General features: G+C 43.1%; 1 protein-coding gene across 2 annotated transcripts; it reads right to left on the reverse strand.

Moving 5' to 3' along the window:
• Nucleotides 1-3337: 3337 nt before the first annotated feature.
• On the reverse strand, nt 3338-11581 carry tegt (testis enhanced gene transcript (BAX inhibitor 1)). 2 transcript variants are annotated; one of them, XM_072448885.1, is made up of 9 exons: nt 11495-11581; nt 9661-9755; nt 6789-6897; nt 5835-6004; nt 5662-5759; nt 5419-5498; nt 5243-5343; nt 5079-5154; nt 3338-4944 (listed from the first exon to the last, which is right to left on the reverse strand). In XM_072448885.1, exons 2-9 carry the CDS (start codon nt 9714-9716, stop codon nt 4921-4923), a joined length of 714 nt encoding a protein of 237 aa, XP_072304986.1. In that variant the 5' UTR covers nt 9717-9755; nt 11495-11581; the 3' UTR covers nt 3338-4920. The 2 variants fall into 2 exon arrangements, with proteins under 2 accessions (XP_072304986.1, XP_072304985.1); XM_072448884.1 differs by having other exon boundaries at nt 3338-4947.
• Between the last annotated feature and the right edge of the window lie 1973 nt (nt 11582-13554).

A 13554-nucleotide genomic window follows, 5' to 3' on the forward strand; every position in this document is an offset into this window, starting at 1 on the left:
ACGGGCCGCATTTTTACTGTGGGCGGTGCCAACTAAACGTGTCAAAACAAAGGATTCTTTCTCTTTAACGTCCACAAATGTATCACTCCCTATTCTTCCAGCAGGATTTGTGTTAATGCTCCATCTACTGGCAGCAGAGGGAATCACCCTGGGGAAATAAACAAAAGCTAGCTTGCCCCAACATGCTAACGTAATGACTTAAAACAGTACAAGAGAGCGCCAGAGCCTGTGACGTCACAAATCTGGGAAGCTTGAAACTGTGTTTTGATGAGGGAACAACGTTAAAACAAGTATATTTTGTTTAATAAGTGTCCTTTAAGCCACAATATACGGTAAATGTGAAATGAAATGGCAGTATCAGGTTGAATTTTTGGGGATTTGGTAATTTCCTTCCATAGAGCGCCCCCTGCCTTCCATAGAGCGCCCCCTGCCTTCCATAGAGCGCCCCCTGCCTTCCATAGAGCGCCCCCTGCCTTCCATCTGAAACCGCTTTGACCGTTGAGACTCAAACGTACTGTGATGCTGCTGAGGAGGAGGAAACCCGTCACTTTTGGCTCGATCGCAACTGGAAAGACGATCTCAGGATGTAAACAAGCCCAAAGCCACGCCCACAAACCCACACGTCCAATCGTGTCACAGAGAACTTTGTACAGGACCCAAGCACAAGGACTGACGTCACTGCGAGCGGAAGGTCGGCGTTTCATAAGGTTAAACGTCGTGAAGGTTTCGCTAGCGCCACGTTTTGACCGGTTCACTTTAGCGCGCTCAGGCCTCGCTGCACAACGGACACTTAACGTAAACCGTGTGTGTGTGTGTGTGTGTGTGTGTGTCAAAGCCTCAACGCCGCGTTTGAACCTCTTTATGTCATGCTAATGTTCGACACATTATGGAAATGTTTACCTGGAAATATCATATTTTTTCATCTTGCGTGCGGCGATAAACAGGAAACGGTTGATGCTAACGTGCTTCGCTAGCTCTGTGTTGATAAGGCTCGACATATAGGCTCCATATCGGTTGGCATCAGTGGAAATGTACGTTTTCTCTCGTCCAATTGTCTCGCGCTTAAGTGTTCTGTGAGTCACTGCGAGCCCGACCGCTTAAACAGGTCGGTACGATTCACTCATGACAACGGCGACGCTTTCGGACCGTTTTAAAGTGAACCAGTGGAAACGTGGCTGTAGCGCGCCGTTAAGAGTACAAAAATCGGCTTCTTTTTTTCATATCGCACACAAAAAAACTCTGAAATGCTAAAATAGTTTGATTTGAAGTAACTCGGCCCTCTCGTGGTTTTTCCGCCGCTGATGTTTCGATTTCACGAAAACTGTATTTAAAGAAAACGTCTCCTTTTTATCGAATGTCCGAAAATCCACACGATGTAAAAAAAAAATAAACAGTTTGAATATGTTTTGTTTTTTTTAATTGTTTTACGACCGATGAAGGTTGGACAAATGTCTGTTTTAAAAGCGTTAATATATACCAGCAATAATAACAAGATAAAAGGCTACGTTATTCCATAAATGTCATTGTATTGATTTGTTATTTATTGATTTTTGTACTCTGTGGAAAATGCATCCTTTTCTTTTTTTGCTTCGATTCCGTTCCGAACTCGTCCGTCCCGTAGACAATAGAGGTCCTATGAACCTTCTGCCGTTTTTCAACTTTTTAATAAAAAACTTTTGATTTACTGAGCCTATGTTTTTGTCTGAATATTAATAAAACCGTACTCACTGCAAAAATGACAAGTATTTATCATTTACTGACCTCTGAGCTACGTGTGAAATCATTAACTGACCTGAGCAACAAGTGAAAATCATTAACTGACCTCTGAGCAACAAGTGAAAATCAACTGACCTCTGAGCTACAAGTGAAAATCATTAACTGACTGAGCTACAAGTGAAAATCATTAACTGACCTCTGAGCAACAAGTGAAAATCATTAACTGACCTCTGAGCAACAAGTGAAAATCAACTGACCTCTGAGCAACAAGTGAAAATCATTAACTGACCTCTGAGCAACAAGTGAACATAACTGACCTCTGAGCAACAAGTGAAAATCATTAACTGACCTCTGAGCAACAAGTGAACATAACTGACCTCTGAGCAACAAGTGAAAATCATTAACTGACCTCTGAGCTACAAGTGAAAATCATTAACTGACCTCTGAGCAACAAGTGAACATAACTGACCTCTGAGCTACAAGTGAAAATCATTAACTGACCTCTGAGCAACAAGTGAAAATCATTAACTGACCTCTGAGCAACAAGTGAAAATCATTAACTGACCTCTGAGCAACAAGTGAACATAACTGACCTCTGAGCAACAAGTGAAAATCATTAACTGACCTCTGAGCAACAAGTGAAAATCATTAACTGACCTCTGAGCAACAAGTGAACATAACTGACCTCTGAGCAACAAGTGAAAATCATTAACTGACCTCTGAGCAACAAGTGAAAATCATTTACTGACCTCTGAGCTACGTGTGAAATCATTAACTGACCTCTGAGCTACGTTTGCATTTCTTTTTGAGCAAAAGAGAAAAATCGATTAAACAGAATGAATCCATCCATCCATTTTCTACCACTTGTTCCCTTTCGGGGTCGCGGGTGACTGGAGCAGGGCCAACACAGAGACATTACAGACAGTTCACTCTCACATTCATTCACTAGGGCCAATTTAGAGTCACGAATTTGCATGTCTTTGGACGGTGGGAGGAAGCCGGAGAGAACCCACGGTAACACGGGGAGAACATGCAGACTCCACCCAGAGAGATCAAGTGATGTAGGTCTGGTCCGGGAATCGAACCCACGATCTCCTTCTTGGGAGGCAAGAGCACTAACCGCCTTTGCCACCGTGCACCCAACAGAATGATGATTGCAAAGATGACCCTGATGCAAAGATCCTGGTGTAAAGACCCTGATGCAAAGATCCTGGTGTGAAGACCCTGATGCAAAGATCTTGGTGCAAAGATTCTGGTGTAAAGACCCTGGTGCAAAGATCCTGGTGCAAAGATCCTAGTGTAAAGATCCTAGTGTAAAGACCCTGGTGTAAAGACCCTGGTACAAAAATCCTGGTGCGAAGACCCTGATGCAGAGAACCTGCTGCAAAACTCCTGATGCATCCTGAGAGTATTTGTAAAGGAGTTTTTGTAAAAGAGTGTATTTGCAAAGGAGTTTTTGTAAATGAAACTATTTGTATTGAATATATTTATAAAATAATATTTGTAGAGTGTATTTGCAAAGCAGTATCTGTAAAGGAGAGTATTTGTAAAGGACAGTATTTGTAAAAGAGTATTTGTAAAGTATATTTGCAGTTCTTTAGTAGAATCAAGAACAAAACCATCAACTTCAACACATTTATTTGATCAAATGTATCAAATTATTAATTTCAATTTTACATCAATAAAATGAAGTTTCTTCACAGTTTTACACTTCCAAAGATCGAGTCGATTCACATGGTTTGGCAAAACTAAATCCTAAACAAACGAATACAGACTTTACAAGAGTTTACAGGGGCCAAACGGAGGAGAAGAAAGAGCACTAGATGCACTCTCTCTCCCCTCGCAGCAGAGGGTCTTGTGTCCTGCCCGGGTCAAAGGTCACACGTTCTGCCAGGGTCAAAGAAGGTCACGCGTTCTGCCAGGGTCAAAGGTCACACGTTCTGCCAGGGTCAAAGAAGGTCACGCGTTCTGCCAGGGTCAAAGAAGGTCACGCGTTCTGCCAGGGTCAAAGGTGGTCACATGTCCTGCCAGGGTCAAAGGTCACGTGTCCTGCTTTTGAACGTGGACGTTGTCATTGCACTTCTGACCATGACCAGCAGAGGGCGCATCGAGGGTCTGAAGACGACTTTGAATCGATATTTTAGAGGAATAAATTGTGCAATATTTGGTGTAAAATGAGATACGTTTTTTTAAATTATCGGTCTCGATTATGATCAGGAAAAAGTCTAAATTGAATCAAATTCAAACGGTTGGGACTAAATATTCACAATTATGCAAATGAAAACACATTTTGACACAACTTTCTAATAACTACACCTTAATTAGCCTCAAAAACACAAAGACTTCAATTAAGCAGTAATTCAATTGTTAATAAAATATGAAGATTAATTATGAAGGCTTTTCAAAGTGCAGTTAATATGAAGTGTTTTGAAGAGGAAACTAAAGAAAAAGCATAAAACGACCTAAAAGTGAACAAATTGTAGGATTTTTTTTGACAAACGTTTTATAAAGTTTAATTTCTAATGTTTCATCCATCGACTCGTCACATTTACACAAACTTATATTTATTAAGTGAAAATAAACAGTTTAAATCACAATTCTGTCGTTGGCGTTTTGAGAGTCGCTGGTCTTTACACTGCAAAAACACACGCTTGAGTTAAACACGACTTCAGTTGCTTTTGACCCGTTCAGCTCTTGGTTCAAGGGCATTTCAACTTCATTTAAATTCAATATTTAAAGAGAAAATGTTTTATTTCAAGACTTAAATAAAAAGACTAGTTTTTCAAAAAGAATATTTAATCTTTAATTTAATCATAAATGTGCAGAACGTCATTAAGAACATGTTTTTCAAGGTCTTTTTCCTCTTTAAACATCTTTAAATATAAAAGATGGGTGTATTTAATGCCATTGCAGAACATTTTGGGACAGCAGTGACAAAATGTCCCAGAATGCACCATAACTCAAGTCATTTTAACTCTCAAATGTGCATTTTTGCCTAAATGAAGTTTATGGCACTAAAGTAAATGTGTGGGCAGGCGAGCGGCGCCCTCTAGCGGCCGGGCGCGCTCACTGCAGCGTTAAACTGTAAAACGTACATTCAGTTCGTTTGAAACCAAAGAAAGGAATTTAAGACTGTTCCGGGTTTATTCCACCAAAGATTGAAAGTGAAATCTGAATTGTGCCGTTTGGAGGTCAAAGCAGCTTCTACTTCTTCTCCTTTCTCTTGTCCTGCTGTTCCAGAGTAAAAGAGCGAGACACAAGATGAATCACACACACTTCTATGTTTTAATCATCTACAAGGATCAAATAAAGTCCCGTTTGTGGAGGAGACTTCAGGAGTGACCTTCAGGAGTGACCTTTACCTTGTCGTTCATGGCGAGAATGACCATGAGTTTCCTGAAGATGGTGATGAAGTCCAGGAACAGGTCCACACAGTGCCTGAAGGAGACGTGTTTATTACTATGAACTATAAAGCTCCTCAGAGCGGGGGACAGGGGGGTGCGGTCACGTCGTCATGGTTACTCACCAGACGTAGTCCTTGTCTCCGTTTTCCGCCTTCTCGATGATGAGCTGAGTGTCGAACAGCACGAAGCCGCACATGACCAGCAGACCCAGGTACATGTGCATCTGGAACATGAGACACAAGATGAACTCTGACCTTTCACCGGGTCAATGACCTCCAGCTCTGTCTGAACTAATCACCTTGAAGACCACGACGGAGCTGACGAACAGGTTGACCAGGGACAGGACACACAGCAGGGACAGACCGGACATCAGAGCGCCTGAGGAGGGGAGAGAGAGAAGGAGGAGGGGGGAGAGTGAGAGAGGGGGGAGACATATAGGGAGTGGAGGGGAGAGAGAAAATGTTGACATATTATATTCATGAAATTTGTAGAAAAGTGACGATTTCTGAAATAACTTTGGTGGCGTCGTCCGTGTTCTCACCTCCGAGGAACAGGTAGCTGCGGCGCTGGGCGTACAGGGCGCTCAGGGTGAAGCAGACGAAGATGACAGACGTGCCGAGGAACGCCGTCACCACGATGCTGCGGAGGAAAGTGTCACAGCGTTACAGCGGTAACCACGGCGACCGCAAGACCGTGAAGATGGGCGGCCCAAACCTCGGGTTGACGGAGACGACGAAGTCCAGAGTGGGACCGAGGCCGAGGCCCGTGAGGAAGGCGAAGCCGGCGAGGATGCCCAGCCTCTTCTTCTCTGTGTCAGGGCTGTGAGGCGTCATGGCGAGCCATAGCATCAGAGCCAGAGAGCCAAGAGCCGACAGCAGCCCGCCCTGAACATACATGACACACACGCTTAAAACATGTGTAAACATGCTTAAACATGCTTAAAACGAGACCAGCACGCTTAATCCCCACGCATACGCTTAAAACACAACGCACACACTTAAAACACAACGCACATGCTTAACACAACGCACACAACGCACACGCTTAAAACACAACGCACATGCTTAACACAACGCACACGCTTAAAACACAACGCACATGCTTAACACAACGCACACTTAAAACACAACGCACATGCTTAACACAACGCACACAACGCACACGCTTAAAACACAACGCACATGCTTAACACAACGCACACAACGCACACGCTTAAAACACAACGCACACGCTTAAAACACAACGCACATGCTTAACACAACGCACACAACGCACACGCTTAAAACACAACGCACACGCTTAACACAACGCACATGCTTAACACAACGCACACAACACACACGCTTAAAACACAACGCACACGCTTAAAACACAACGCACACAACGCACACGCTTAAAACACAACGCACACACTTATACATGCTTTAACACGCTTATACATGCTTTAACATGCTTATACATGCTTTAACACGCTTAGAGCAGAGTTAAAAACGGGGTTAAACACGATGCACACGCTTATACATGCTTAAAGCACGCTTAAAACGAGCTTAAAATGCACTTAAACATGCTCAGATGTGCTTTAACACTCTTAAAAGCGTGTTTGCTTAAACACTTAGAACACGCTTAAACACGCTCCAACTCGCCCAGTGCGGCTTTTCTTGTTTGTACCTGAAAGATCCTGGTGACCACATGGACGTAGGAGCCCGCGGCGGCCACGAACATGCACACGGCAAGACTGGAGTACACATTCTTCAGGTGGAGCTGCGTCGAGTGAGAGCTGCAACATACGTGACATCATGAGCTCAGCACACGTGACACGTTACATGTGTGTGTGATGTTACATGTGTGATGTGTTACGTGTGTGTGTGATACGTTACGTGTGTGTAGGGATGTTACATGTGTGATATGTTACGTGTGTGTGTGATACGTTACGTGTGTGTGTGATGTTACATGTGTGATATGTTACGTGTGTGTGTGATACGTTACGTGTGTGTGTGATGTTACATGTGTGATATGTTACGTGTGTGTGTGATGTTACATGTGTGATATGTTACGTGTGTGTGTGTGATACGTTACGTGTGTGTGTGATGTTACATGTGTGATGTGTGTGATACGTTACGTGTGTGTGTGATATGTTACGTGTGTGTGTGATATGTTACGTGTGTGTGTGATACGTTACGTGTGTGTAGGGATGCGTACCGCTACGACGGACCGGATCTGGACTTGTAAAAACGTTTCGGTTCAGGTCCAAAAAAAACGAAACCCCGGTGATTCGGTTCTGGACTCATAAAATATAGCATTCAAATACTATATCCTTTTTGTTCTAGAATCTAGACCATCTTAAACCTTCCATTGATCGCAAAATTCGCGCTGGAAACGACGTAAACACTGCCATGTGCCGCTAATTAGTGACGCACGCGTCTTCCGGGCATAAGTGAAGCCGGCGAAATAAGTTTAAAGATGCGAGAGACGGGAGCGCCTCGTACGTGTGAGACGGGAGCGCCTCGTACGTGTGAGACGGGAGCGCCTCGTACGTGTGAGACGGGAGCGCCTCGTACGTGTGAGACGGGAGCGCCTCGTACGTGTGAGACGGGAGCGCCTCGTACGTGTGAGACGGGAGCGCCTCGTACGTGTGAGACGGGAGCGCCTCGTACGTGTGAGACGGGAGCGCCTCGTACGTGTGAGACGGGAGCGCCTCGTACGTGTGAGACGGGAGCGCCTCGTACGTGTGAGACGGGAGCGCCTCGTACGTGTGAGACGGGAGCGCCTCGTACGTGTGAGACGGGAGCGCCTCGTACGTGTCGAGCTGTGCAGAACCGTGTATCCACACGTGAACACTGAAGTGAACCGTGTATCCACACGTGAACACTGAAGTGAACCGTGTATCCACACGTGAACACTGAAGTGAACCGTGTATCCACACGTGAACACTGAAGTGAACCGTGTATCCACACGTGAACACTGAAGTGAACCGTGTATCCACACGTGAACACTGAAGTGAACCGTGTATCCACACGTGAACACTGAAGTGAACCGTGTATCCACATGTAAACACTGAAGTGAACCGTGTATCCACATGTGAACACTGAAGTGAACCGTGTATCCACACGTGAACACTGAAGTGAACCGTGTATCCACATGTGAACACTGAAGTGAACCGTGTATCCACACGTGAACACTGAAGTGAACCGTGTATCCACACGTGAACACTGAAGTGAACCGTGTATCCACATGTGAACACTGAAGCCGGTAAGTTCGCTGGCTGTATTTGAACTGTTTTGCTTAATTGCTGCATTCATTAATTGGAGTTTATATTTTTTAATAGTATTTGTATTCTACAGTTGTTAAATATGGTCTGGTGTTTAATGCTGCTAATACGATGTATTATTTTGATTTGTTGTGTAAAATATTTTCATATTCTATTTTTGAGACTGCTAAGTTGATGCTTTATAGTGATTCAAGTTGACTTTTATGCTAGTTTTTGTAACTCTGTTGTTTTACACTGTGACTTAATTATTGACACTGGTGTTTTGTCTGTTTGAAGGTTTTTACCTGACTTTTGAGGCCAATGGATCTGAACATTAAAGATGGAAATGTGACTAAAGGCAAATCATTGTATCAGATGAAACGGCTGCTTTGACCCTTGACCCAGACTGACCCCGTCAACAATACTCAACATGCTCTTGTTGTCGAGTTGAGTCTTAGCTAGTAGCTTGTGATTTGTAAGTTGTAACTTCTGTTAAAAAACAGTGAATAAACCAGACAAGTTCAGTTTATTTCAATCTGCAGTTAAGCCTTGTGTTTGATAGTCGTCCTTGTTCAAGTGTCTTCAACTTAATTTAGCGAAATAGCTTGTGTTACGCTGTTGTAACATTATGCAAATATGGCATGGTTTAGGCTCCGGACTTAGTGAGTCCGGACCTGAACCTAAACCTCTGAACCTCTGAATTTGTGTGTGAGATATGTTACGTGTGTGAGATATGTTACGTGTGTGAGATATGTTACGTGTGTGAGATATGTTACGTGTGTGATGTTACAACACACGAGTTTGGCCCTTTCAGAAGAGGGGGAGGAGACTTAATACTCGCACACGGCGGCCAATCACAAAGCGTGTTCTGGCAGCGTGCGTCGGGTTAGACTCTAGAGCAGTTTTTTTTTTACTTTCTATTAAGAATATAAGAGGTTTTTTATAAGAGCTTTTCTATTAAGAGTGTTTTTGTTTAAGTTTTTAAAAAATTATCTGTTTTTTATTATTCACTTCTGTACCTACTTTGTGTTGCAAAACTGGAAGTTCCCCATTGTGGGACAAATAAAGGCTCATCTTATTTCAGACGCTCTTCTGTCAAACAGGCCTCTGTCATTTCCTCATTCCATCTGTGACAGTGGTAAACGTGATCCTGGAGAACACTGCAATATGTATAGTATGTATAATATTTGTATTTTTTTTTTTATTACAATTATGATCACCTTTTTGGCTCAGGGATCAAATCTGATTCAACAAAACAATAAAACAAATATAAATAAATAGAATCCCACTCACATCTGAGAGAATTTAAGGAGAGCGTCAAAGTTGATGTTACGATCGAACACGTTCATTATGAAGCCGTTTGAAGGGCGTTTCCGCAGCGATTTCCTCTGTCAACACAACATATTTGACATTTACACACTTCAAGTACAAATACAACTGTATGAGTCAAATACATCAAACAATCCAACAAACGTGAAGTAAAATGAGCCTGGACTAAAATAACTTTTCTAAATCAACATTTAGACTATGTCTCTCGGCTGGCCTGGGAACGCCTCGGGATCCCCCGGAGGAGTTAGAGGAAGTGTCTGGGGAGAAGGAAGTCCCTGCTCAGACTGCTGCCCCCGCGACCCCGCCCCGGATAAAGCGGCAGAAAATGGATGGATAAATCAACATTTTCAATCATTAAATAAATCAATAAATGTCAAAGGTAAAAAAACAAGTTATAACAGTATAATTCATACATTTTGAACAATATATTGTACAGTTTTGATCTTTTTAATTTTTTTGGTATCTTAATTACAGTATATTCTGACATTCTGTTTAAATGCTAAAATTGAATAATTATAAACCAGAATAATTATAAACCGGAGGCTCGAAAACAACTCTTGAAACATGATTGATTTTTTTGACATTTTTGATAAAGAACTCTGCACTTTTATCAATAACACACTCTGAAATAAAGTCTAAATCAACATATTTCCACCTTTATTGTGTTAAATAAACATTGTGTGCAATAGTAACGACGTGTTCATCAGTCGATGGCATAAATACTCGTTTGTTATCCTTGATCCTCCATCAGAGTGGCACAAATAAACAATTTCATCGTTCTGAAGCGGACGGTGAAATGTGTTGTGTAAATATGAGACTTTAAATACAGAAACCACAAAGAGAATGCAAAGTAAATAGTTAACTTCAGTTACACAACAATCAGATAAAGACGAGTTAATGAGCTGCTAAATCTGCTCATGAGTACCACATTTGACCAGGTTTATTCTGAAAATCATCCACGTTCTAAATTAAGTGTTTATATCAGTTTTACTTTGTGGATTATGACGTTTTTCTTCTCAAACTAACATTAAATACACTAAGTTTCTGTGTTTTCAGGCTTCAGCTTCAGAAACGATGTTCTGCCTGAAATGTTCCACAAAACGGCATAAAAATTGGAAATCTCCATGGAAACGAGCAGCTGACGCGAGCAAAACAAAGTATTTTTTGGGGGGGGCAATAAAACGCGTGTAATTAATTAAAATGAAACAAGACAGAAGTTAGATAAGTCAATACTGACGAACTTTCCAGGCAAAGCAATCACATGCTAAGAGCTAACGTTGTTTACTTTATTATATAACGTGTTTAACGCAGTCACAATAATTTAACATGCTTAACTTTATGTCAATAGTGGCTATTAATAATGTTTCTTCAATTAGTATTTTAAAAGCAGAGACATCTCAAGGCAAAACGACCATCTGACCATAATAGAGTAACGTTAGCATTAAACCAGGCGAAGCTAAAACGAGTTAAATGTTAAACTACCCAAAACCTACACGTGTTTCATCCGCGGCGCGTTAGTCGTGTCAAACTGCGCTCGTGTTTGTGTATTTTAGAACACGATTGAGCAGAAAATATAAAGTTAAAACCCGTGACGCAGACAGCCGTTTGTGTCCGCGTTTGAGCGACAACTGCAGGCTAGCGCTAGGTTAGCTGTTAGCCGCTAGCTAGCAGCGTGAAGCTTCGACGCGACGCTGATGTAACGTGAGTAAATGCTCTTTATTTTTAAAACTATTTTCGAACCAGGCGTGAGTTGAAATGAGTAAATAAAAGTAGTTTGATGTCGGGAGGATGCACTTGCCTGGTTTCTGCTCCGCGGTGAGAGGTTCAGGCCCAGCTTTATTCTTCCTGCTTCAGTGTTTTGGTGAGATCTACGTGACAGCGCAGCACAGCGTGTAGAACACCAGAGGACCTGCGCGAGAGGGCGTACGTAGGATGCGGCCGCCATCTTGTGACGGTAACAGGCGGCTTTATGAACACAGGGTTACACTTCCTGTGTTCAAAAAAAAAATTGCTAGGACGTACAACTACAGTAGCAGGTGGTGGTAATGTAACACTTGGATACCAACCGCCATAAAACACCAAAGAAGAAGAAGAAGTCTAACGAAAGAATAAAGTCTAAAGAATAAAGTCTTGAAGAAGAAGAAGAAAATGGTAATAAACCTTTTCTAATACTGATTCTTATTCTAGAGCGTCTCAAACTTTTTCTGGCACTAAAAACAAGTAGCCACGCCCCCCACAGCCTCTGGGACAGCCACGCCCCCCACAGCTTCTTGCACAGCCACGCCCCCCACAGCCTCTGTTGTTGTTGTTGTTGTTTTATGGCGGTTGGCATCCGAGTGTTGCATTACCGCCAGACTTTATTCCTTAGACTGTTGTTGCTGTTGTTATTGTTTTGTGGCAGTCTACAGCCGAGTGTCGCATTACCGCCAGACTTTATTCCCCAGACTTTGTCGTAGTCCTAAAGTTGTTCTTCCAGTGCTTTGACCTCCAGTGCTTTGACAAAGCCCAAGAGGTCATGAGATGCCTTTGTCATTGTATCCTATAGAAGTTCTTCCTCCCCTCAGACTTTGTCGTAACACATGAAAAAGTCTGGCGGTAATGCGACAGGACTACGATAAAACACCAAAGAAGAAGAAGAAGAAGAAGAAGAGCTAGTCTCCGGTCTGGAGAGACGGGAGATGGCGGAGGAGAGTGGATCGGTGGTCGAAGACGTTCTGGACGGCGTGGAGGAGCAGCCTTTTCTGGCTGCACGTGCCCGGAAACGTAAAAAGTCCCTTAGCTCGTCCGAGGGTTCTGGGAATGAGCAGCAGGATGAGGCTGAAGCTATTGATATCCGGAGTGAGAGCAGAGACTGTAAGGTGATCATAAAGCTTGCACAGGATAGTGCATCCTTTAAGGAGTGGAATTCAGTGTCATTGTCAAAGAGCCTAACTGTAGCTGTGGGAGTGATCAAGAGTGCGAGTGTCCTTAGAGATGGCTCGCTGCTGGTCGTGTGCAAGGACGCGGCTCAGCAACGGAATGCGATTGGAACTAAACGTCTGGGTGGAAAGGACATTCTTGTGTCTGATGCTGAAAGAAACACGGTCAGAGGAGTTATCGTAGGTGTCCCTACGGCGACGTCTGTGGATGAAGTTAAGGAGAATTTGACTGGAGCTACGGTGGTGGACGCTAGGCGGTTGAAGGTGACCCGGTCTGGGGTAAGATGTGGATAGAGCTCTTATAAAAAACGCCCCCCACAGGTTCTTGCACAGCCACGCCCCCCACACCCTCTTGCACAGCCACGCCCCCCACTGCTTCTGGGACAGCCCTCGTGACATGGACTCACCTTACTTCCGTCACTGTGGATCACTTTTACCACTGTGGGTCCACAACCGTCACACACAGACTGCTTTCTGCTGTTGCTGTTGTGTTACTTTTAATGACCGCCGCTTCTTCTTCTTTGGTGTTTTATGGCGGCTAGTATCCAAGCGTTACATCACCGCCAGACTTTATAGATCTGACTCGTACCTCTGCGTTAATGTTCCATCGTCTTCAAAGCTCGCGGGATCAAAGCGGAAAGGAATCAAACGCACACATTCTTTTTACATATTGAGCCACTGTGACCCGGTCATTTCCTTTGCATATCATGTAGATATGTTGAAAATAAAACTTTAGGAAGTTTAACAGAACTGGATGGTCACTGGATGGTCAGATCCTGCCCATAGAAAAGTGTGTTGCAGTTGTAGGTTACCCATAAATCTAGCGTCAATGAAATCTCCTCTCTTTAGTTTTATATACCACTGATATCACTATGGAAACGGCCAAAAGAAGCTGGAAAGATATTGAAAAATATTTCTGATTTTAGTAAAATATTTAGTA

The sequence above is a fragment of the Eucyclogobius newberryi genome, unplaced genomic scaffold (assembly GCF_026437365.1).
Source record: "Eucyclogobius newberryi isolate DKJ021-1_F unplaced genomic scaffold, fEucNew1.0.hap1 SCAF_17, whole genome shotgun sequence".
Lineage (NCBI taxonomy): Eukaryota > Metazoa > Chordata > Actinopteri > Gobiiformes > Gobiidae > Eucyclogobius > Eucyclogobius newberryi.

Excerpts from the sequence above, each read along its gene's own strand:
- tegt (XM_072448884.1), bottom strand. The coding sequence starts at position 9,716 with ATGAACGTGTTCGATCGTAACATCAACTTTGACGCTCTCCTTAAATTC. Across the intron at positions 5,499-5,661 it reads CAGCTACCTGTTCCTCGGAG|GCGCTCTGATGTCCGGTCTG; the intron begins GTGAGAACACGG and ends TCCCCTCCTCAG. Across the intron at positions 5,155-5,242 it reads GGAGACAAGGACTACGTCTG|GCACTGTGTGGACCTGTTCC; the intron begins GTGAGTAACCAT and ends CGTCTCCTTCAG.